The sequence below is a fragment of the Triplophysa dalaica genome, chromosome 19 (genome assembly GCF_015846415.1).
Source record: "Triplophysa dalaica isolate WHDGS20190420 chromosome 19, ASM1584641v1, whole genome shotgun sequence".
Taxonomy (NCBI): domain Eukaryota; kingdom Metazoa; phylum Chordata; class Actinopteri; order Cypriniformes; family Nemacheilidae; genus Triplophysa; species Triplophysa dalaica.
This window is the reverse complement of record NC_079560.1, coordinates 606,450-631,942: the sequence shown is the minus strand read 5'-3', so window position 1 is coordinate 631,942 and position 25,493 is coordinate 606,450. Positions and strand designations below refer to the sequence as shown.

Genomic DNA, 25,493 nt, shown 5'->3' with positions numbered 1-25,493 from the left:
ATCTGTGTGTGTTTTTGATTGTGTAAATGAGTGTTTGCTTGCATCTGTATTGTGTGTATGTGCATCTGCGTTTGTGTGTTTGTGTCTGTTTTTACTTGTGTCTGTGAATGTGCATCAGTGTGTGTGTTTGTGTTGTCATGTGTGATGTCGTTCCAGGAGAATTTGTTGTTATCCTGATGATGTTGTGTTGTTGTTTTAGTTACGTGATGTGCGCATGCAGATGGAGGAACTTCAGAATAACAGAGTTGAAGTGGATTCAATCAATCGAGCTGAGATTAAAGCTAGAGAACTGGAGAACATTCTCCGGACTGAAGAGAGGTGACAAACACACACAAACACACACACACACACACCTGATGTGTTTTTGTGATGGTTTTGCTCACGAGTGTTGTTTCTCCTCAGGAGTAAAGTGGTTTTGACAAACACCATCAGTAAACTGGAGAGAAAGATTCAAGAGCTGTCGGATCAGATGGAGGAAGATCACAAGATCTCTACAGAGCAGAAAGACCTGGTACGACCCTCCCTCACTCGCTCGCTCACTCACTCACTCTCTCACTCACTCACTCACTCACTCACTCACTCCCTCACTCACTCACTCACTCGCTCACTCGCTCACTCACTCACTCCCTCACTCTCTCACTCTCTCGCTCACTCGCTCTCTCACTCACTCACTCACTCACTCACTCCCTCCCTCACTCACTCACTCACTCGCTCACTCGCTCTCTCGCTCGCTCTCTCACTCACTAACTCGCTCCCTCACTCACTCACTCACTCACTCTCTCACTCACTCTCTCACTCACTCGCTCTCTCACTCACTCTCTCTCTCACTCACTCACTCACTCACTCGCTCTCTCGCTCACTCGCTCTCTCGCTCACTCATTCACTCCCTCACTCGCTCTCTCACTCACTCACTCACTCCCTCACTCACTCACTCTCTCGCTCACTCCCTCACTCGCTCTCTCTTTCACTCACTCCCTCACTCACTCACTCGCTCACTCGCTCACTCACTCCCTCACTCGCTCTCTCGCTCACTCGCTCTCTCACTCCCTCCCTCACTCGCTCCCTCCCTCCCTCACTCGCTCCCTCCCTCCCTCACTCGCTCCCTCCCTCCCTCACTCGCTCCCTCCCTCCCTCCCTCCCTCCCTCCCTCCCTCCCTCCCTCACTCGCTCCCTCCCTCCCTCCCTCCCTCCCTCACTCGCTCCCTCCCTCCCTCCCTCCCTCACTCGCTCCCTCCCTCCCTCCCTCCCTCACTCGCTCCCTCCCTCCCTCCCTCCCTCCCTCCCTCCCTCCCTCACTCGCTCTCTCACTCACTCGCTCGCTCTCTCACTCACTCGCTCGCTCACTCACTCACTCGCTCCCTCCCTCCCTCACTCGCTCCCTCCCTCACTCGCTCTCTCACTCACTCACTCACTCACTCACTCACTCCCTCTCTCGCTCACTCACTAACTCGCTCGCTCACTCTCTCACTCACTAACTCGCTGTCTCACTCACTCTCCACCAGAGGGCGTCACACTCATACTAAACCGCTGTGTGCTTTCTGACTTTTGCACATCTCTGAATGATTCTTACTTTCCTTTTCCTCACAGTATTAATTCAGTAGATTTTGTTGTGAACAAAACTAGTTTGTCGTGTAAAGGTTTGTTGCTTTGTCTCCACTGATGTGTGTGTTTGTGTAGATGACACAGCGCATTCGTTCACTGAAGAGACAGCTGAATGAGGCGGAGGAAGAGACGAGTCGCCGGGAAGCTCAGTACAGACACACACAGAGAGAACTGAATGAAGAGAGAGAGAGCAACAGCAGACTACAGAGACAACTGCTGGACCAACACCTGCAGACCAAGTCAGTCTCACACACACACACACACACATGCGCAGATGAGTTGTGATGTTTATGTGATGATGTGTGTCTTATTGTGTCCCGCAGGAGGAACGAGTCGAGACAAACTCTAGAAAAGCTCAAACTTCTGGATCTGAGTATAGATGAGGAGGACGAGCAGACGCAACCAGAACCCTCAGAGAAAAACATCACACAGGTGTGACACACTCCACAAAACATGATGGACCCAAACAAACAAACAAACGTGTACACGAGTCTGGACATGTGTCTGCTGTCCGCTGCTGCTTCACTCCTCATCAAGCTTCAAAACATCCCAAACTATCAAAACCAGATCGCATAAACTCCTTCAGTCCAGACTGCATCTAAAACCAGATCAACATTAAATCAGGAAATGACATGAACTGAGGACAAACTGTTCAGGATTATAGGAATGTTGTGGTTTTTCTAATACAGTTTATGGAAAGAAAGAAAGAAAGAAAGAAAGAAAGTCTCTACTGCCAAACATTGGAATGGGCTCAAAACCTTTTTCAAATATTATATGTGCTTATATTATTATTATTAAAGTGACGCTTCATACAATACGCTTACATTTGTTAACATCGGTGAACCCCAGCAGATTATTCATCTCACGTCATGTTAATAAAGATGAATAAATGCTGCACAAATATTTAAAATTCATGTGAGCCGATGTTACCAAACAGAATTTTATTGTGAAGTGTCTACATGATTTCTTTGGTTTACAGGACGCGAGCTACAGTATATATTCTAGTTTATATGGATGTTGTCATTCAACTGTTCTGTCATTTCTGTCATATTATTGTTCATGTTTAATGTTTACATAGAGAATGTGTATTTACACCAAATCATTTTTATCACACTTTCTTCTGTTGTTTTCTAGTGTAGGATACATTTTTATATCCTTTTTTAAGCATCGCTCAAAACTATAGATTTTATTAAGATTGTAAGATTCATGCTTTAAAACAAGAACATTTATTAAGTAAGAAAAATAAATCTTAAGAGACATTCTCTTGAAAGTCTTACTATATCCTTTTATATTAGTTAAATAGTATTTTCTTTTCTCTAGTCCAGATATTTTACAAATATTTTCATGAAAACAACAGAAAAGAACTCTGATTGAAGGAATGGTTTGGTGCCGTAGCTTTAAACTGATGTTGTCAATGAAATGTTCTTCCGATGTTAATTTGATGTATTTTGGGAATTTCAGATGCATCCGACCCTTGAACTGACTTTATAGTCTTTTATTATTATAAACGTATTGTTTTAATGTCATTTTGCATGAATTCAGAGATGATATCAGACTGGGAGTTGGCAATATTAATGTGGTTATGGTGACCTACCGTAGTAAAACATGTGTAAAGTAATGAGTGTTCCCTACTGAGGGTTCTCTAGTGTACAGGTGTGCACGGGATTATCAGAGCATTCCGTGGCGTCTAAAAATAAAGCAAGAAACTCATGTTTGTAGTCTATAAATGTGTTTTGTCTGCGGTTTAAAGTTCAGTATGGAACTATAATGTGGAAATAAAAAGTCTCAAAGGATTTCTGCTCCCGGTATCTGTTTTGGCCTTAATAGACAGGACCACAAGTCAACAAACACATTTACTGAAAACAAATGAAGCTAAAATAAATGCGTGTCTATTTTATGATGAAGGAATGAATCAAGAACACATTCAGAACTCTCGAACCACACGACATGATGAAATATCAAGAAGCGTTTCTTCCTCTTTATTTATTCTTTAGTAACACATTACACGCATACAGAAACTCAAAATGAACACTCGGAAAACAACCGAGGAGTTAATTTCACCTGATTTACACGTACAATTCATAGTTATTTGTGTTATTATCTGTTTTAGTTTGCCAAACATACTCATAAAGCAGTAAAATGGACGGGCGGACCGGGTCAGGAGACCTACTTTTGTGTCATTGGTCAGTAGATTTGCACAGGCACGAGGACCTTCATCCTTCAGATGCCTTAAACGTGAAAACAAAACTCACTTTGTGGCAAATTTATTCCAGTAAAACACACACACATACACATACACACACAGCTTGTGTTAAAGGCCGAGCACGAGATCTCTACAAACACAAAAGCAGATGTGAACATGTGATCATCACATTCACAGCACATCACAGCTGTCATATGGCACGACATCTCTCTGATTTGGCACTTTAGGACAAAAATCAAACTGCATTAAGATGAAGAAAACGGAAAAACAGATTCACCCAATCAAACATCACAAGAGAGGATTGTCATGTCTATTACATTTTCAGAGATCTGATTTGCCCTAAAATGTCTCACTTTTTTATGCCGAGAATCCTTCATGCGTCCACTACAGCAGTGGTTCTCAAACTTTTTCATTTTATGCCCCCCTTTGTGTGGGTTGCAATGCTTTGTGGCCCCCCCAAATAAATAGAATTTCAATTAAACCAAAGACAGACTCAATTTTACAATGTTGATTTTTTTTTATTTGGCGTTTGATTGCACTAAATGTATGATACATTTCTATATTTCATAAAATGACACAAAACTGTGGGCCCCCGGACCCATCTTTGCGCCCCCCCAGTTGGAGAACCACTGCGCTACAGTACAAATTGAGTTGTCATTGTTTCGTATCTTAAAGTTATTTACTCAACAGGATGAAAAAATATCAGCAACATGTCAAGTTACTCTTGCAGATTGATCTTTACAGGAACAGGCTCCGTGCAAAACTCTACGAATCTAAAATACCGATCTAAAACGAAATCTCATTTGGGTGCAGGTTTCATCTGTGTGCGTGTGTGTAAACTCGACGTTGACCGCATGCACGCATTACACGCTCATTGTAACAAACAAGCATTGGCAGGCGAAACACGACGACACGCGGCAGGAGTTTATCCCGTCGTGTCGTGTAGACATGCACAGGTCACCAGAGATGAACTCTGGCAGGCAGTGTTAGAGAGTTTGGCACACAAACAGCCGTCTGTCAGCTGGAGCTTCATGAATAACGCTTCTGATTCTAGACCTTCTATAAGTGTGAACACATTCATTTTAGTAGGAGAGGAGAAAACGCAACGTAAACGTGTGAGCAGAAATATTCATAAATCAACGTCCAGCTAAATTCATCGGATTAATGATGTGAGGTGTGAACCGCTCTACACGAGCGCATGAAGTCCTCCAGCTACACCAACGAAAGCACGTTCATCTGCTTCTACTGCCAGGGTGAAGTTTGTTCAGCCGTCGGCTTAAACGGGACAGACGTCATCACATCAATGCAGAAACGGCCGATGTAAGCCCGCGCCCGTAGCGCTTCTGGACTAAGATCTAAATATAAAGACATGTTTGCAAACATTTTGAAGGGATTGATAATGATGCTTTAGTAAGGGAGACCTGTTCAAATGAAAACGTCCACACAGATGTCTAACACGGTTGAGTTCAGCACCAGCGCCGGCTGTTTGACGTCTCCCGGACGAGCGGTACGGCTCCAGCGCAGGGAGATAAAGGGCACGTCCCGCTTCTTTAACATGCACATCTCTTCTCGTTGGCCGGCGCAGCCTCCAGTTTGCTGGTGCTGTCTGTGTTTTGTGCGTCTGCGGCGGGTTTATCTACACACTGCTCCATTCTCTTCATCACCAGATCCAAAAGCGTCACCACGGCTTTATCCACCTCAGAACCAGTGGCTGCGCTCGTCTCAAAATACTGAATACTGACAGAACACAAAACAAACCTTCAGTTCACACAAACACATTCATAAACATATTGGGCACGATTTAACGATGTAAGCGCATGGTCTAAACTCTTACTTCTGCTAGAAAACGGTCGGCGCACTCGGGCACATGGTCAATGAGCAATGAGTGTTTATGGGCGTAACGTGCAGTAAACCAATCAGTCTCATTTCTCTCTCCCTTTAAGGGTCAGTTGCGCTCGCACCACGAGCAAAGAAACGCATCTGCTCGAGCGTGAGGTTAAAGTGCACGAGCAGATCATCTTACAGGACAAGCCAGATCTTTATCTTAATGTCAACTAGAATCATCTTTCACATTGTACTCCATTTTTTATATTTGGCATTCGTCGCTTCTGTCATTCTGCACTGCAAACATGAACATAGAAATAACTTTTATACTTATATCAAAAAGACACTGGGATATGTGCTTTAAAAATAATGTTTGTGACTGGATTATTAAGTTGATTGTTTGAAAGTAAATCCAAAATAAAAATGTCAAAAATCATGTGTTTTTATTGTCCATTCCAAGTAATATCAATCAATCTTCAGTTGGTTTGTTTCGATTTAACCCATAATAACTAAAAAACACTGCTAACTAACACAATAAAAACATGAGAACATAATAAAAACATGATTTAAAAATACAGTTTTCTCATTTTGGAACCAAACTCTTCATATATTTTGTCCTATGGTAATAACCTGAAATAAGTTTAAGTTAAGGAACAAAATTATTTACTGGATATACATAAAAACTAAAACAAAACACAAAGCATATTAAACCTAAATAGAAAATAACAGATAAATAATAAAAGCGTGAAATAAAAATATAAACTAAATTAACATGAAAACTGCAAATATAAAATATAAAGGTAATTCAAAATATTCATAAAACGTAAAGAAAACCAAAATAACTGTGATTTGTGATCAAGCAAAGTGAGACGTTATTTCAATAATAAAAAAGAAGTGGTTCATCCCAACGATCACATGACCTGTGAAGAGTGACATCACTTCCTCAGGAAACACATGGATGAAGAGTTTACAGGTATGTTGTCTCTTTTTTACTCTCTTTATATGTGTTGAAAAGCCAGTCAGGGTCATACATGTAACTGCTTCAAAAAACAAGTGATGTGCAGTCATGTTTGTGAGGTGTTTGCGTGTGTTTGAGGCCGTGCGGTCAAGAGAACAGATATGAGCAGATATCAAACCCGGTTTCAGACGTCCACTGCTCATCTGTTCTTAAATGAGTCAAATGAACTAAGAAATCACACATGTGCTTCATGATCAGAGCATTGGCTGTTCAGGATGGTTGTCATGGTTACTAGAGTGTTGGTGTCAGGCGGTTGTGATGTTGTTGGTTGTTTAGCTATTGTTCTGACGATGTTTGATGACATGGTGTGTGACTCACCCGTATTTATCGGCGAGTTCCCTCGCTTGTTTCTCCTGGACTTCCCTCTGATCGGCCAGATCCGCTTTATTACCAACAAGAACAATATCCGGGTTCTCACAATACGCGTTGGCCTGCAGCTGACCTACACACAAACAAACAAACACACACACACACGTCTGTGTTGGTCTCTGATCAGTATATGTGTGTCTGTGGTCACTCACTCATCCAGTTTCTGACGTTGAGGAAACTCTGTTGACTGGTCAGATCAAACATGAGGAGAAACCCCATGGCGTCTCTGAAGAACGCTGTGGTCAAGCTCCTGAACCTGTCAGAGACACAACATCATTAATACATACTGACAAAACGTTTCATTCATCTGACTTCACATCAGAAAATATCAAATGAACGTTTGAGAAACATCACACAGGACCTCAGGATGATAATCACACTCTCTGGCTGCGTCTGAAATGGAGTACTGTGACCGTACGTACTGAATTTGAATTAAGAATAAGTTTACCTAAATTTGTTCAGTATAGTATGAGTGGGTGTAGTATGAATACATTTTGGACATACTGCGCGCGCCATGTTTTCTGGTCATGTGACTCGTGTGCTCTTTGACCTGTGACCTATTGACTGTGACCTACACGTGAGCGTTGATAAAAACATCATTCAGTCACCAGAAATTTATTTATTGGCACTTATATAAAAAACGAACAGAAGTTTTCCGCTTTATTTCTTTTATTTACTTTTGAATTGTGAGCGTTGCTCATCTCCCGTGGCATCATGGGATAGAAAAGGGTTCATCTGATCCACACTGTGTATTTCTCGCCTACTGTTTTTTCTTTCGTACATACTATTCATGACTCACTAGGGCTGCAGCTATCCATAATTTTAGTAACTTAGTATTCTACTGATTTTTACTGATTTAAACTGATTTAAACATTAATAAAAATAAAAAAGGTAAACAACTAGCTTCAGCTTATGCATGATGCATTTAGTTTATTTAATTTAGTTTTAGTAAAACAGTATTATATTTATCCACATATAAATACAGAGTTAGTTTGACTTTTATTTTGAAAGGTTGTCAGAAGACGCTTATTTTTTAGTATTTCTGTTTCTTCAATCAAACAATAACATGCTGGTGAAATAAACTCTCAGAGCAGCTCTATAGATGAAGTTCATGTGTTCATGACAAACCCATGAGAATCACGCGTGTTACACGTTAAACTGTGCAGTTTATTCACTCAGAACAACAAAGTCTAGTCCGCATCCAGTTTTAAGGACTCAATGCAGACGGACAACCAGTTTCACTCGCAAAATAGACTCCAAGTAAGTAAAATAGCAGTTCACCATTTCAATAAACTATCACTTATTTATCAGCATGAAAATACATGTGAACAGACTAAAATGAGTGTGTCTCAGGGTGAATGCGTGAGATTCGACAAAACCTACAACTACAGACCAATATCAAATCTTCCTTTAATAGGCAAGATCATTGAAAAGGTTGTCTTCAATCAGCTGACCAAATTCTTGAACTCAATTGGCTACTTGGACAATTATCAGTCTGGTTTCCATCAGCATCATAGCACAGAGACAATGCTCATAAAGATAATTAATGATATTCGATTGAATTCTGATTCAGGCAAAATATCAGTTCTGGTTTTACTAGATCTCAGTGCTGAATTTGACACGGTAGATCACACCATACTCCTAAATAGGCTGGAAAACTGGGTAGGGCTTTCTGGGTTGCTACTTAAATGGTTTAGGTCATACCTTAAAGGGAGAGGTTACTATGTGAACATAGGCAACCATAAATCTGACTGGACACCCATGACTTGTGGTGTTCCACAGGGCTCGATTCTTGCACCGCTTCTCTTCAATTTGTATATGCTCCCACTTGGCCAAATAATGTAAAATTACAAAATTGCCTACCACAGCTATGCAGACGACACTCAGATCTACCTAGTCCTCTCACCCAATGACTACAGGCCTATTGACTCTCTTTGCCAATGCATTGATGAAATTAACACTTTGATGTGTCAAAACTTCCTTTAGTTCAATAAAAACAAAACTGAAGTCATTGTTTTTGGTAACAAGGATGAAACTAACAAGGTAAACACATACCTTGACTTAAGAGCTTTAAAGACACAAAGCAAGGTAAAAAATCTTGGGGTCATTTTGGAGTCTGACCTTAGTTTCATCAGTCATGTCAAAGCAATAAGCAAATCAGCGTACTACCATCTCAGAAACATAGCCAGAATCAGATGTTTTGTCTCAAGTCAAGATTTTGAGAAACTACTTCATGCTTTCATCACCAGCAGTGTGGATTACTGTAATGGACTCCTTACAGGTCTTCCCAAAAAGACCATCAGACAGCTGCAGCTCATACAGAACGCTGCTGCCAGGATTCTGACCAGAACCAAAAAATCTGAGCATATCACTCCAATCCTCAGGTCCTTACACTGGTTACCAGTTACTTTTAGAATCAACTTCAAAGTATTATTATGGTCTATAAACCACTTAATGATCTAAGACCTAAATACATCTCAGATATGCTCATTGAATATAAACCAAACAGATTTCTCAGATCATCAGGATCAAGTCAGTTAGAGATAACAAGGGTTCACTCAAAACAGGGCGAATCAGCGTTTAGTCATTACACCACCTGTAGCTGGAATCTGCTTCCAGAAGACATCAGACGTTCACATACATTAGATACTTTTAAATCCAGATTAAAAACACACTTGTGTAGCTGTGCATTCACAACCTGAGCACTGTGCTGCTTTACATCAACTGCACTTTTATTTCTCATTTATTTTTATTTGCTCTTATTCTTTTTATATATACACTCACATTTTTATCAATTTTATTGCTGTTTTATTGTTTCTTAAAATCTTAAAAAGTGTTTGTGATCTTAAATCGTTTGCATTTTAAAGATACGTCTTATTTCTTTCTGTCAATCATTTTCTGTAAAGCACTTTGAATTGCACTTGTGTATGAAATGTGTTATAGAAATAAACTTGCCTTGCCTTTGAGAGAGCCCTGTAACATGAATGAGTTACGTGAGTAATAACGGTCCTGTACTGAAATGGATTAAATGAAGCTTCGAGGCAATTTTTTGTAATCGAATTATTCGAGTAACTCGAGGAATCATTTCAGCCCTATGACTCATACTCGTTTCTGTCTACTATATAGTGTGGAAGTAGACGATCTGAGACGCAGCCTCAGTCTCTGTGTGTGAAAACACAAACTACTCATGAGAACCTGAAAGTCTGAATGAATGTAACGAAAACGTAATTTCTTTTTCCCAGTGGTAACAAAGTTCACTACTGTATTGATTCTAAGGAAAAAAACGATGTAACTTTACTTGCTCAGAGTACTTTTATTTTGACACGGTTGACTTTGTTCCAAAGCATCATATCAACATTTTTACTCCTCTATATTTTATTTTAAAAAGCATGTTCATAGTTACTTTAAAGTGAAGAATTCGACAACCTCACAATTCATAATAATGCCAGAATGAGCTCTAATGATGAACACAAAACTACAGATCACGTAAACATGCTACATCTTTAAAGAACGGTTTACTTTGAGGACTAAAAACAACTTTATGTTTCCCTTTAAAACCATCACAGTCCGAGATGATGATGATGATGATGATGAAAGTGTGTGTTTGGTGTACCTCTCCTGTCCTGCGGTGTCCCAGAGCTGCAGGTGAACTTTAAAGGTTTTCCCTGTTGTTCCATTAGGACTGTTTGTGGTGTAAACCTGCAGAAACACAAGAGAAGCGCTCAATGTAATAACTCACTTCATCTCTGTTAAAGATTCGTTTGGGAGGATGAGGTCACCAAGGGTTCAGGGTTGTGAGTTGAAATCGTTTTTCATGCACACTAGAGACCTTTTGAGCCCCAGTGCATGATGGGATAGTACACACTCTTTATATCACTGGATCTATAAAAGTACAAATATTACATGTCATGTTTATAATATAGCTGAGCAGCATACGGAGACTGTTCTGCTCAGATGATGTGGGCAGCTTGGATGTTGTGCGTGTTTGTGTGTGTGAGATCTGACCCCTGATGATTCACACTGTGTGTGTGTGTGTGTGTGTGTTTGTGTGTGTTTGAGGCGGTGAGAGAAGTTCAGGCTGCGTCTCATTATCGATTTTCTTCCAGATCATCACAGGCTAGTGTAGTGGGTGGAACACACACACACACACACACACACACATACACATACACACAACCTTCAAACACACACACACAGTCACACACAACAAACAAACAACACACCCACACACACACACACAATACACACCAAACACAACCACACACACTCACTCAGACACACACACTCACACACACACACACACACACACACACACCACACACACACACACACACCACACACAACAAAAGTACACACAGCAACAACACACACACCCCACACACACAACAATAGCACACGCTCCACACACACACACACACACACAACAAACGCACACACAAACAACACGCACACACACAACCTACACGCACAGACAACCTACACACACAACCCCCACACCATACACACACAACATATATTATTACTGTGGGGACAGTCCATAGGCGTAGTGATTTTTATCCCCTTAACCTAAAGATCTTAGAAAACCTTTTGCGCTTTTTTGTGTATTCAGGTTTAGGTCCCCACCGAGATATAAAAACAAGGACACAATCGCAGTCAAACCAACATACACACACTTAAACACAGTAACACACACTTGCGGACGTATTAAACACAATACATGAGTCAGGTGTGTACTGACCACTCTCTTCTCTCTGACATCACACACACACACACACAACACAACACAACACAAGCGTCAGGTGTGTACTGACCACTCTATTTTCTCTGACATCACACACACACACACAACACAACACAAGCGTCAGGTGTGTACTGACCACTCTATTTTCTCTGACATCACACACACAAAACACAACACAAGCATCAGGTGTGTACTGACCACTCTCTTTTCTCTGACATCACACACACAAAACACAACACAAGCATCAGGTGTGTACTGACCACTCTCTTTTCTCTGAAGTCGATGCCGACAGTGGTGATGAATTTGGGGTTGAATTTGTTGTCGGTGTAGCGGTAGAGGAAGGTTGTCTTTCCCACTCCAGAGTCTCCCAGCGCCAGGAGTTTGATCAGATAATCATAATCTCCATCAGTCATAGTGCTGCTGGAGCTAAACCTACAACACACAACACCTGAAATCAACAATTGTCAACACCAACTTTCTGAAGACATTTAAGACTTGGAAAGTTTGTCACAATCAAACACATGATAATTTAACCTGAATTATGTGATTCTGTTGTTCACCATTAGGTGGCAGTGTAAATAACTGGAGATTTAGTTTCTGGAGTTTATTTGTTTACTTGTATGCAGTCTGGCTGCACGTGTGATGCTATATTATAAATGAAGATGAATGTTTTGGAAATTGTGGAAGAGCTGACAAACAAAGTTGAGATGTGTTTCATCTGCTCCGTCTTTAAAAAACACATGAATGAAAAGACTAAGGACACACGTCAATTATTACCCCCGCACACGATTTGAATAGAAAGTCACTGCGCTCTTTAAATCAAAGTTTGCTGTTTCATGTGACTATAACTTCATCCTATTCAGTTATCACAACGGTAACACACAGCCAATGACATGAATATTACTAACATTATGATGTAATACTAGAGGTCAAAGAGAGGGTCATGAAGATTTTAAAGAAGAAACTTTAGTATGAAGATTATTAGACGTGTAATGGAGCTCACTTTATCTCATTCTTAGAAAAGTGTGAAGAACATCATCATCTTAATCATCTCTTTCTGTCTATGACTGTGATGTCACCGTGATGTCATTCATTCATCCGTCAGCAGCGGTCTTATGCTGTGTTTCTCATTCTCACAAATCTGTCACATATGATATGATAGACAGATTACATTGAGTTACGCAGAGTTCAGACACCTTTAAAAACGAAACATAACATGTATTATTACTTATATTTTTAATAGTTCATGTTTTGCAGATTCTGTAAGGGGTAAAGTATGTAAACATCAGATGTATCATAATGAGGCGGAGCTTGTGCTATCCTGAACTTGTACACACACACGTAGGCCTCCTGTACCTTTAAGTGGCTTAACCAAAGTGACTTTGACATATTAAAATTCTAATAAAATTAGATGAAAATGACAATTATTCAATTATATAAAACATTAACAAAGAGAACAACATTTTCACCCCACAACTGAGCCAACTGAATTAAGCAAAATGATCAAAGCTCATTCACATCTTGCATTCTGTGTGGTTCACTTTAAATGATTCAGTGATCTCTTATATTCGCTATAGTGACTGAAAAGTTCAATAGTTTAAATGAATCGGTTCAAATGAGTCATTCGTGTGCGAGTCGTTCTAAACTCATACTGGTGAACTCGCTGTGTAGTGTACAGTATAAGCTGATTCAACGATCCAACTGCACAGCTAAATACATTACAATGATGGATGTCATAATAATTTAAATAATTTAAAGAAATAAACTAGTGGTGGGCCGTTAACGCAGTGAGACTATTATCGCGCGTTAAAAAAAATGTCGCCGTTAATCTATTCTCAAAGTTGGGTTGGGAGCTGGGTCTATACTACACAAGCTATGATGACTTTCACCTTGATATTTTAGCGCGGATGTATACCAGCTTAACTGCACTGTACGGGGCGAGAACGAGATTTTTCAACTCGCGTGATTCGCGTCATTCGCGGAAGCAGAAACCGCCTCATCATCTCATAACCAGGGCTTCATTCGCGTCCTTAGCGCAGCAAGTAGGTCTATTGGCTCTTTTCATTAACATATAAATCACTCGCGCTTGAGGCGCCATTCGCGTTTGGTCTGAACACAACATAACGTTACTGTGAAATTACCGTATCAAACGTGACGTGCTAACATGCTATGAAGCCGCCGGGTTTGCTTCAGGGAATATTAATTTTTAAGAAGCTTCCCAATAGAAACATCGACAAGACTAAGGTTGTTTGCACCTTGTGCAATGCGGAATTGGTTTAGAAAAAAACACTTTCTCTCAACAGGTAGCGGTCTAGCTTTAGTTGAAACCAGTAACTTTGTATTGAGATCTAATGTATTATGGCTCCTGTATGACATATCGCTTGTTGCTCCCTCACTCTTTGTAAATCGCTTTGGATAAAAGCGTCTGCTAAATGACTAAATGTAAATGTACTGTAGGAGCTCTTCCAGTCTCAAGTACCACCTAAACGCAAATCATCCCTTAGCTAATGCGGAAGTAAACACAAGTTCATCTTATTGAACATAATTTAATTTTCATCACCAATTATCATAGTAGAACAGCTTTCTCAAGCAGTTTGTGATGCATTTTGGAAACAGGAGATGAGCCCCTGGTCTAATGCGCCACCTGGCTTGAGAAACCCGTTCTCAAAGACTTACTTTTAGTCATTATTTGAGTAGCACACATATTCTGAATGCCTTCGGCAGAATTCAAATGAGCCATTTTAATCTAGATTAAAAAAATGAATCTATGCCCACCACTAAAATAAACGTACTCGGATGCAAAACAAACATCTGTGAAACACCTTTAGCTCTTGTTCTGCAACTCTTTTTAGCGCCTCAGTGTTCTGATACCGAAACAGCCGCAACTGCAGTTTCAAATGAGTCTTAAATGCACGCAGCGTTTCTTGTTTAAGAACATAATTTTGTCGAGTCAATTTCTCTATGCAGGAAAAACCCTGTGTGTACAGACAGATGTGATGAGCTGTTTTCCATCTTTACTGTTTGTGTGTATTCATGATGTACTGAGAATCATGTTTATATGCATTTAAATGATTTTTCTTTTCATTGCTTTTGAGTCGTTTTAAACCCTGTATTGTTTATGGAGAAATGTATTATTGATGTACACTCTATACAGTACATCTGCATCAGGTAAAACCTAACATCTGTTGATCCGTCTGTTAAAACAAGAAGCTTAAAGGAGGTTAAGACACAAAAGCCTCAATTATTAAGTTAACATCTTTGTCGTGTGTAATTGTTTTAGCATTGTAATGAAATCACTTTGACTGAATGAACACAATGACATTTGTTTATTGAATTGAGCTCACCTTTGGCTTCAGGCTGAACACTAGTGCTGTAAACATATAGCAATACTGTATATATCATGATGGTTTGCAATACAACTTAATGATTTCACTACTTCAAAAAGTATGTTTAGAGTTTTAGGTTCATAACACTCGTCGCAAACCAAACGGATTTGCTCTACATTTACATAAACGCTGCAGTGAAGTGTTCATCTGCTAAACTCTATAGAGTTTATAAAAATATATAATAATAAAACAAAAATTCAAAACAAAAAAATGAGAATTAAAAGAACTAAAAAATGTTCTTGCAATCTCTGACAGTTTTAGACAATAAGAGTGTTTATGTGTAAGTGTGATGCACACAAACACTCACAGACCTCCTCACATAACAGCACATCACTGACATCACCACGCTTTAATATCACACACACATCAATGAAACGCCAAATAGAAACCTGCTCACGTCTCATGTGTGTCTCTGATGTTTCTCCTGAGACAAAGAGTTTCATTAGAGTTTGAGAGGAGATGTCAAGGATGTGTCAAACTGAGCTCAGATTTGTCTCGTCTGCAATCATAAGTCAATATTATTGAAGATCTCAAAACAACTCAAACATTTCTCATCACATTATCTCAAATCCAGATTATTTGACCTCTACAATCTACATTGTAGATTTGCGTTTGTTTTGTTTGTGTGTATGCCTGTGTGCTTGTGTTTGTCTGTGTGCGTGCCTGTGTTGTATGTGTGTTTGTGTGCGTGTGTAAGTGAAAACATGTTAGAAGACAGATTTGTTTGTGGACTATCACATGACAATCTGTGTGTGTGTGTGTGTGTGTGTGTGAGTCTGCGTACGTGTGTGTATGAAAACATTTACACCTCCAACAAGTACACGCTCATTTGATTCTCTTTTGTTTTCTCCAGATCAATTTTAAGTAGACCTGTCACGATGATGAAATATGGCTGACGATTAATTGTCTGTTTAAAGACTTTGACAATTCGAACGATTAAATACAATTAATTTATTCAATGAATAAAATGTAGATACATTTTCTGTAAATAACTAGTAACATTCCCAACAGAGCGACCTTAACAGAGAGAACTGAGAGGATGAGGTCGTCTTGCTGCAGCAAATCTGGAATCACTTGAATCAAACTCATAAACACAAAAATAGCAATCTGATGAAACTCAAATGATGAAGAAATGTCACGTGAACATAACCGTGAGTGCAGATCCAGGACATTGGATGTAAAATGCTGAAGATCACTCTTGTTTTAAGGATTTACAATAATTGCTGTTATCTGAAATAACTGTGATGAGATGATTATTTAATAATTGTGACGTCTCTAATATCAAGAGAAACATCTGAGGCCGAGTTAACACATGAAACACAACTGAGACCTCCATCAAATCTCCTGAGCCGTCCGAGAGCAACACGTGAGCAGTCAAGTCTTGTCTTGGAGATTTTACGAGCTCTGGATAAATGAGTGTGAGATGAAGGGTGACCTGCTCACACCGCCTTCTGACCTTAAAGCGTAATTGAATAAATAACCCGGAGAGCTTAGGAAACATCTGACATTTAACAACAGATGCTAAACGGATTTATTGGGAAATGCACCTGAAACACATTTGTCCATTTCAATCCTAACAAGATTGTGTTTTTGGAATGCCACTCATACTGTACGTTTTATTGACGTCGGTTTAATATTGTTCAGAATGTAAATGAGGTTTTGTTAATCTGCCCCATTTGTGAGTCTGAAGCATGACGTGTCATTACACAAACACACTGACATTTACACGATTACATTAGACCAGAGCATTCATACATTCATTCATCACAGTCAATCACTTCCACAATACTTAACAAGCTCTGCTATGAAGTTGCTATGGTGTACCGCGGTGGTTACTAAGGCCTGTGCCTCCCTAGCAACCAATGAGAAGGATGTTCTCCGGCATGCACAATAGAGTTTCCGTGATTCAAAATAACATTTGAAACAGATTCAAAAGAAGAGTCTAGTCTTGTTCTTGCATGCTGCGGCTCAAGTCGCATACTATCTGTCCAAAATCGTATTCGCAAATAAAATTAGTACCAAATCATATTACACTGAAATAAGTAATCTCAAAGTACCCGGATGGTGTACAGTTTCCAGTGAAAATTCAGCGCAAGTATTTTTGCTAGTTTCAGCAGTTCTCAATTTCCCATCCTGCGCGGCGTAGTTTAAACAGCAAATGCATTTGTCGCCATGGTAGTGTTACTCTAAATAAGGTGTTTTCAGGGGCATTGTTGGCGCGTTGCTATTTTGAGGAACTGAAGAATTGAACTGAAAAATAGCAGAATTTTGTTATTTTATTTAAAGAGCAGTAGAAAATGCACCTCTGGTTGGGTCCACAACATGCTTTCACTTTATTTATTACACAGAGGGAAGCGCAGCAGCACACGAACATGTCATATATAAAAATGAATGGAGTACAATGTAAAAGATGATTATTGTGGACATAAAGAAAAAATCCAGCTTGTCCTGTAGATGCAAGTTCCGTCTCTGGAGAAGAGTTCAGTCTAGCTCTTAATAAAACCGCCGTGTAAATAGCGAATCCGTCATGGCGCGAGCTCAACTGGCTCTTAAAGGCAATGTGAGATGAGACTCTGATCGGTTTACTGGCCAAAAAACACCCATTACTCATTAAGAGAATCAGGACGACCCCTTTAGAGCATGTGCCCGGGCGCGTTAAACTAGCAGAAGTGCATTCGGACACTCCCTGAGGTCACCTTCGCTTTAGACCATGCGCTTACATTAATAAAATAGGGCCCAAAGTGTGAACCTATGGACACTTAACGGCTGATATTACCCACAACTCACCTCGAGAGGGCAGAGTTTAGCGACGCTACACTGCATTAATACAACTAAATAAAAGATGCTCCGCTAATTTTTTTTATATTTGGTTAAGGTTACAAACAAAATAACGAATGACGAAATACTTTAACGCAAGGAAGAACCATAAATTGATTTTCGTGACAGTTAATGATCAAAGTGTCGTCTAGACGACATGGCCACGTTCGTGTTAGTAGGTCCCAGTGCGTGCACACAATGATGCTACACACTAAAATGAATATACTTTTCCACAACAAAATCAGTCCATACTTTAAGGGCATAGTGTAAGTAAGTGAATTGGGATGCAGCAACAGCTGTTTCTGAATTAGCCCTGCCCCCTGAAGATCATGTGACCAGTGTATGATTGGCTGATGCTCTTTAGGTCATTCAGATCTATCACAGAAAACACATGATGTCACGAGTGATAAGTGAGAACAGAATTATCACAAGTTTTGGTGCAACAAGCTGGATTACCAAAATAAACATCTATATTACATTACATCATGAATACAAAAACTTTATATTACTGGTACTAGTTCATTTCATTTTCTAGCTTAATTTCAAACTTTTTGTCTCAGAAATATATATTTCAGTATTTCAAACTTTAATGTATTGTTTGCACAATCTTTCAAAGTTTACTGGATGAACATTTTTCAATAGGCTGTATATAATCATCCTGACACTTGAATCTATTCATAAAAACACTTTGCTTCTAAAGCATCACATATGGATGTTTGCCTCCTGGCCAGTGAGAATATTGACAAGACTAGAACAAATCTGAACGAGAGGCCTAAACAGACAACCGTCCTGAATATCATCACCTCACATACGGTCTCGTCTCCAGTTTCTAACCAAATTGTGTTTTGTTACAGTAAACAGTGTGAGAGATCTAAACACTTTGTCTCTACAACAGACTTCATAAGTTCTCATTCAAATCTGGACACATGAGGGTGTGACCACATCGACTTTAACACCGTAAATACTCATTTACATCAACAACTTTAACCTGTAGAACCACAACAACTAAAATACACAAACCATCATTTATGTCATAAAAAATACAAACACGTACAGCTTACCCTCGTAATATTCCTTCTTGTGTGGAGAAAAACTTCCTGAGCTGTGCGGAGTCTTATCTGAGAGAGCGTTTGCTCACACACACACACACACACACACACACATTAAACCACACCCCTGCTCAGCACACACACACACTAACACACAGCACTTACCCCGTCTTCACTGGGCTGAACCATTACTGCTGAAGGCTCGCGGCGCATCACACACACACACACACGGTCATGGGATAGTACACAAACACTTCTATGTCTTCTAACATGATTTCACATACGCACAAACCAAACATGCACGCACAGACGAACACAACACACACGCAAACAAACAAACACACAAGAACATAACACACACACACACACACAGTCATGTGATAGTACACAAACACTTCTATGTCTTCTAACATGATTTCACATACGCACAAACCAAACATGCAAGCACAGACGAACACAACACACACGCAAACAAACACACACGAACATAACACACACACAGTCATGGGATAGTACACAAACACTTCTATGTCTTCTAACATGATTTCACATACGCACAAACCAAACATGCACGCACAGACGAACACAACACACACGCAAACAAACAAACACACAAGAACATAACACACACACACACACACACAGTCATGTGATAGTACACAAACACTTCTATGTCTTCTTACATGTTTTCACGTACGCACACACCAAACATACACTCATAGATGAACACAACACACACGCACCCAAACACAGACGCACACAACACACACACACACACACAGTGTTTTCAGTCATTCACAGATATTCAGTGCTGACTGCTGAGAGAAATGCATTACCGTCTGATAAGTTTCAGTCAGAGAGAAGTGTGTACTCTCCTCTAGTGTGTGTGCAGGATGATGATGTGTCTTCTGAGGACGAGATTTCCATGAAGTGAAAGTTCAGCTGAACATTAAATGAATAGTGTGCAGAACTTTTCTTTAAAGTATTCATCTCCGCATCACTTCTGCTGTCACATGATGAAGAGCTGAGACTGACATGACATCACTCACAGCAGGAACACACTGTACTGTACTGTACTGTACGTGATGATTCAGAATCAGTGAAGACGTTATAATGAGGAGGAATATGAGCTCTCTCTCTCACACACTGAACCCTGCTCTCTCTCTCTCAGTCCAACTACCACACACAACAACACGCTTAAAAACATTAACAAACTGTATGAGTGCACACAACATGCTTGCTTGCTCAAAAAACACACACACACACACACAACACGCTTGCTTTATCACACACACAACACGCTTGCTCACACACACACACACACAACACGCTTGCTTTATCACACACACAACACGCTTGCTTGCTCACACAACACGCTTGCTCACACACACACGCACACAAAACGCTTGCTTGCTCAAAAAAACACACACACACACACACGCGACACGCTTACTTGCTCACACACACAACACGCTTGCTCACACACACACACTAACACACACACACACACAAAACGCTTGCTTGCTCAAAAAACACACACACACAAAACGCTTGCTTGCTCACACACACAACACGCTTGCTCACACACACACACTAACACACACACACACACACAAAACGCTTGCTTGCTCAAAAAACACACACACACACACACACACACACACAAAACGCTTGCTTGCTCAAAAAACACACACACACACACAAAACGCTTGCTTGCTCACACACACAACACGCTTGCTCACACACACACGAAACGCTTGCTTGCTCACACACACAACACGCTTGCTCACACACACACAACACGTTTGTGTGCTCACACACACAACACGCTTACTAGCTCACACACACACAAACACACACACACAAAACAAAAGAAACACTCACAAGTGAAATGTCAGCAGTGGAGCTGAAGAGTGAAAGAGAATCTGATGTCTTTGTGTTTTTACAATGTGCTCAAATCACTGAGTAAACTGACCAATCAAATCAAATGAATCTAGCAATTAGTGTGATTTATTCCACACACGGGTCAACGGATGATCGGCTGAGCAGTGAGCTGTGTGTTAATGCTACAGACCACAGTCCTGTCTCCAGCACCCATGAATTCTGGGTAATGAGATGTCATGTCAACTTACACACGCGTATCGCTTTATAGGGTAAAGTGTAACGTGTGATTAGATGCTGAATCTCTGGACATCACAGAATCTCGTAGCTCACGGTCAGTGAGAGCACATGAGAAAAACACGCTCACTCACACGCTCTGTATTATAGAGAAGAATGTGAGGAATGTTGTTTTTCATGTGAGATGCTTTAAAACACGCTATTGTGACAGTGAAGTGCAACCTTTATTTTTTATTTAATTTAATTTTAAGTTTATCACCCGTAACTGAATTCACAGAAGTCTCCAGTTCACAAACACAAAGACGACACTCATACAAATAACTGCTGAACTGTTCTGAACCGTAACCAGGATGCTGTCATGCGGTTGCTATGGTGTGTGAGGTCTAATGTAAACCGAGCGCAATTGTCAATTATATACTGGTCTGGATATATCGCATTCATTAAAAATACAGAATATATTTATCATCCTCGTTTGAATATCACATTGCTCTCCACACGTCACATGATTTCAGGTGTATTTCTGTAGCATAAATGCGTAGACTGTGGTGTTTAATTCTCATTGGTGCATATCATATACTTTAATACTTGGCATTGATCAGTAGTAATAGAAATAGTAATAACAGAGACTCATAAGACGCAATGAAGAAATCTTCACAAAGCACACTGAACAGAAAAACCTGTGAAATATCACCGCTCGTGAATCAAAGACACTGCACAGATATGACGGCTAATATCTCTGAAATATAAAAAATGCATGAGGATCCATTTTTGGGAACAGCAGTCGGTCATGTTGAATAGAAAATTAGCCGTTTTTATGTAAAATACCGCTAAAAATAACCTGTAATTAGAAACAATTAACATCTGTAAAACTGTGAATGAATCAAAATAAAGATCATAGTTAGAAACTAAATCTTAGGCTAGATTTAAAATTAGATTTAAAGTTGGTAGTTTTTGCATGCATCATAATTCATATTGCTTGCAGTTATTGTTCTGAATACAGGGCTATAATAGCTAACTAAAACTATTAAAATATTTCCATTAAAGGTCCAGTGTATAAGTTTTTAGGAGGATCTATTGACATAATTGCAATATTAAGAGATATTTCTATATACATACACCGCAGGTCCTCTTACATTGACTTCGCCATGTTGTTTCTACAGTAGCCCTAAACGGACAAACTGCTCTACAGAAAGCGTTTTGTAAATAGGGCATCTCCTTCAGCAAAGAAGCGATAATAATACGACATCTTTGTCCTCTGTCAGCCACCGTAGTGCATCAAAAGGGAGGGGTGAAGTGAGCCGTTTGGTTGCGATTTGCAAACTCACCGCTAAATTTCATACATTGGATATCTAAATGAAATCAAATAAAACATGCTGAAATGTTATTATAAAGGATGTAAAAATAAAAAGATTAACTGAAATAACACTGGTAATAAAAACAAAACTTAAACTGAAAAATAAAGTAATAAAGCAGACAGGAAGACCGCATTTCCTGTTTATACGTACTTCCTCTATGGAGCATTTGAGTTTCTGTGCGAGAGCGCCCTCTGGCTTTCAGAATCCAGCTGCAATTAACAGTAGTTCACTGACAAACTGCGCATTAAAACATCGCAGTCAACCACCAAATCGTGTGCGGTTTCTTTTCGATTTATCATGCAGCCCTAACTAAGATACAAATAAAAGCTTATTCAAAATAAAATAAAAATACAATCGTCAGCATGTAACTTAGTCCGCAGTGTTCATGCTACACACATGAGTGACTCTCTCACCATGTGATATTAGTTTAAAATCTCATAATCGTACCATGAAAGAGGGCAACTCCTTATATGAATAACAAACTGCGTAGCAACACCATAGCAACCATTGGATATACAGAAACAGATTCGCCAATACTGTTAATGTAATCGGGTTCACTTCAGAGTGGATGTGTCTCATCCTCCCTACACTGGATTTCAGTTCGATTTATTAACCAAAACCAGAGAAAAACCAGATGAATGTGACTGATTATATTTCATTAAAAAATCTCTGTGATAATGAAGTCATCGTGAAATATAATCATCATTTGGCCATGATAACGTGTAGAGAAAGTCTGATATGTCAAGCACACGCTCACCGCGTTTTTACACCGTGTGAAGATGAGGAAGACTCGTGAAGGTCCTTGAATTCATGGTGGTCAAACCATTGATTGTGAGACGCTGCTACCCCCGTCTGAATACCATCCCACTACCCCATCATGCTAAACACCAACATCACCACCATCGCTATGGCAACACACATCCAGCAAAACAGACATACATTCAGTGTATCTGCCAGCGGAGGAACACACACACACACACGGCATCTTTCTTCTGTTTCAACATCACGTTTAAAGTCATTCACTCGTGCCATATGCTGTTATTTTAACATCGCTATCATAAACAGAAGTTTAAAAGTCGACAACAGTTTATAAAGTAGTGACTGTCTGTATGATTGATTAGTGATCAAACATCAAAACTGTCAATAAGTCAAGCGCTGAAGTTTGCTCATGTCAGCCCCTGCTGGTCAACCCCGTAACTACATCATCATCTTTCTCCATTGATTCTCTTCATGCTGTGTATTCTAACAAAATCTTTTTTGATCATAACGTCAACATTGAACATCTTCTATTATACACTATTATTATTAAAGATGTTTTGAATGATTTCATTATTTTGCAGGGGTCACCATACAGAAACCTGCAGCGCTATCTCTTCAGGAACTGACCTCTTCATCTCCTAGGAACTATGTACTTCAATGTGTGCTAGAAGTACGCAAACCCTGATGTGTTCTGTTTAATGTGCATTCAATGTGAACACACACACGAGAGGAGAAATGAGGAGCAGATCCATTAGAGACCACCGCGCCTCCTTCACAAGCGCTCTGCCATTTTTAACGTCTTCAGCCGCATTAATTATTTACGCCGGCCAATTAGGCCTACACGTCTACACCCCCTCAAGACCAACAAATCCCACGGGTGGCATCTCAAACCCCGACGCCACAACAAACACACATCCTCCCCGTGGCAAACGCACCAACGATTTCAAATGGTTCCGCAAACATGCATCGACTTTAATAAGAGAAATGATAAAAGTGACAGGTGACATCATGAATTATTAAGTAGAATGTTGAGTCTGAGGTCCTCAGAGTGCCGTGGATGTGAAGCTCATCTCCCGGAGACGGTCCGTTTATTTTAAAGCGTCACAGTCGCTGATCTATTAGTGTGTTCGGCTTCTCGCCAGCATCCGAAAGCAATTACAACAAATACATGAAGTCAATTACATGTCACAGTCTCACGAATCATCTTTACGAATATCTTTTACCGCATTTCAGTTTCAGGAATGTTAAAAGGATGCAAAAAAAAGGTTATTGATCACTGTTGAAAACTGATTTCTGTAGTGACGATGATATCCTGAGCTATCTTAACATCCCATAAATATCTGGGTTTCAGATATGTCGGGGCGTCCTGGCGTGCAGGTAATGCACCCGGCGGGGCGTTCGAGCATGCGGCTTGCAGCTCAGCGCTTCCTCCGAGCACTCTTCCTCAGCAGCTGGTGAGCCCTGTGACCTCTGACCCCTGCGGTGGAGCACAGCGGGCCCAACCGAGATAATTACCCACGCTGAGATGCACCGCTGTCTCATGAAATGTCTATCATTCTTCGCCTACTGTAAATTTGTAAAAGCAAAGAAATGTTGCGTATAGTGGTGCAGTTAGAATGAATGTCTGAGGGGTGACGCGCTGCAGAAAGTGACGGGGGTGTCGGGTCATGTGTTAGTGATGTCATTCCTGTAGGCTGGGTCTGGTGCACATTACTGCCTATGGCCACGCCCCTAACCGTATGTTTCTGTATATTAAAACTTGGTTCACGTGGTCGTGACAGGTGCTGAAATATTGTATTTAAGTCCAATTAGATTATAAATGTTTGACTTTTGAAATTGTGTATCTTAATAATTCAATGCAAAGTTCCACCCGAAAACTTCAACTGTAAGATCATAAACGGATTTGGGCCACAGAAAGATGTTAGTCTGACCAAATAATTCAATTTAGTCTTTAACAATATTACGTGGGAATGGTTTTATTGACTCATTTGTGCGAGAAAAGGCAGGCGAGTGTTAGGATTTACCGCGGCGAGAAGCAGTACCATGTGTTTTTATTCATGACACCATTCCTCTGACAGACGATTCATGTCCAACTGTGGCTGAATTCCAGCATAAGAAACACATAACACATCTACACAAATAAAATAAAATAAAACAAGACAACAGTGTTACAGTAATACAAACATCAAATGTCTGCCTTGACGGATCATCTTATAAATGCTGAATAAACGCCACCGTTGTCAAGACAAACG

The 25,493-nt window shown here is 40.1% G+C and overlaps 2 protein-coding genes across 4 annotated transcripts in view; one reads left to right on the top strand and one right to left on the bottom strand.

Annotated features, from left to right (window-relative positions):
* Positions 1–2,326, top strand: part of LOC130408041 (cingulin-like protein 1) — a 34,178-nt gene extending 31,852 nt beyond the window's left edge. For both annotated transcript variants that reach the window (XM_056731446.1, XM_056731447.1), the window contains 4 exons: positions 200–318; positions 403–511; positions 1,678–1,841; positions 1,926–2,326. In XM_056731446.1, coding sequence (XP_056587424.1) covers positions 200–318; positions 403–511; positions 1,678–1,841; positions 1,926–2,040 — 507 coding nt within the window. In that variant the 3' untranslated portion in view covers positions 2,041–2,326. The remainder of the gene's footprint in view (positions 1–199; positions 319–402; positions 512–1,677; positions 1,842–1,925) is intronic.
* Positions 2,327–3,550: 1,224 nt separating this feature from the next.
* The window catches only part of rab27b (RAB27B, member RAS oncogene family), a 28,225-nt gene continuing 6,282 nt past the window's right edge, over positions 3,551–25,493 (bottom strand). The window contains exons 1-6 of one of the 2 annotated variants that reach the window (XM_056730585.1): positions 19,022–19,095; positions 12,018–12,189; positions 10,630–10,715; positions 7,169–7,272; positions 6,966–7,089; positions 3,551–5,542 (exon numbers count right to left, since the gene is read on the bottom strand). In XM_056730585.1, coding sequence (XP_056586563.1) covers positions 5,356–5,542; positions 6,966–7,089; positions 7,169–7,272; positions 10,630–10,715; positions 12,018–12,170 — 654 coding nt within the window. In that variant the 5' untranslated portion in view covers positions 12,171–12,189; positions 19,022–19,095 and the 3' untranslated portion in view covers positions 3,551–5,355. Of the gene's footprint in view, positions 5,543–6,965; positions 7,090–7,168; positions 7,273–10,629; positions 10,716–12,017; positions 12,190–19,021; positions 19,096–25,493 lie in introns of those variants that run through there. The other variant, XM_056730584.1, reaches the window with a different exon arrangement.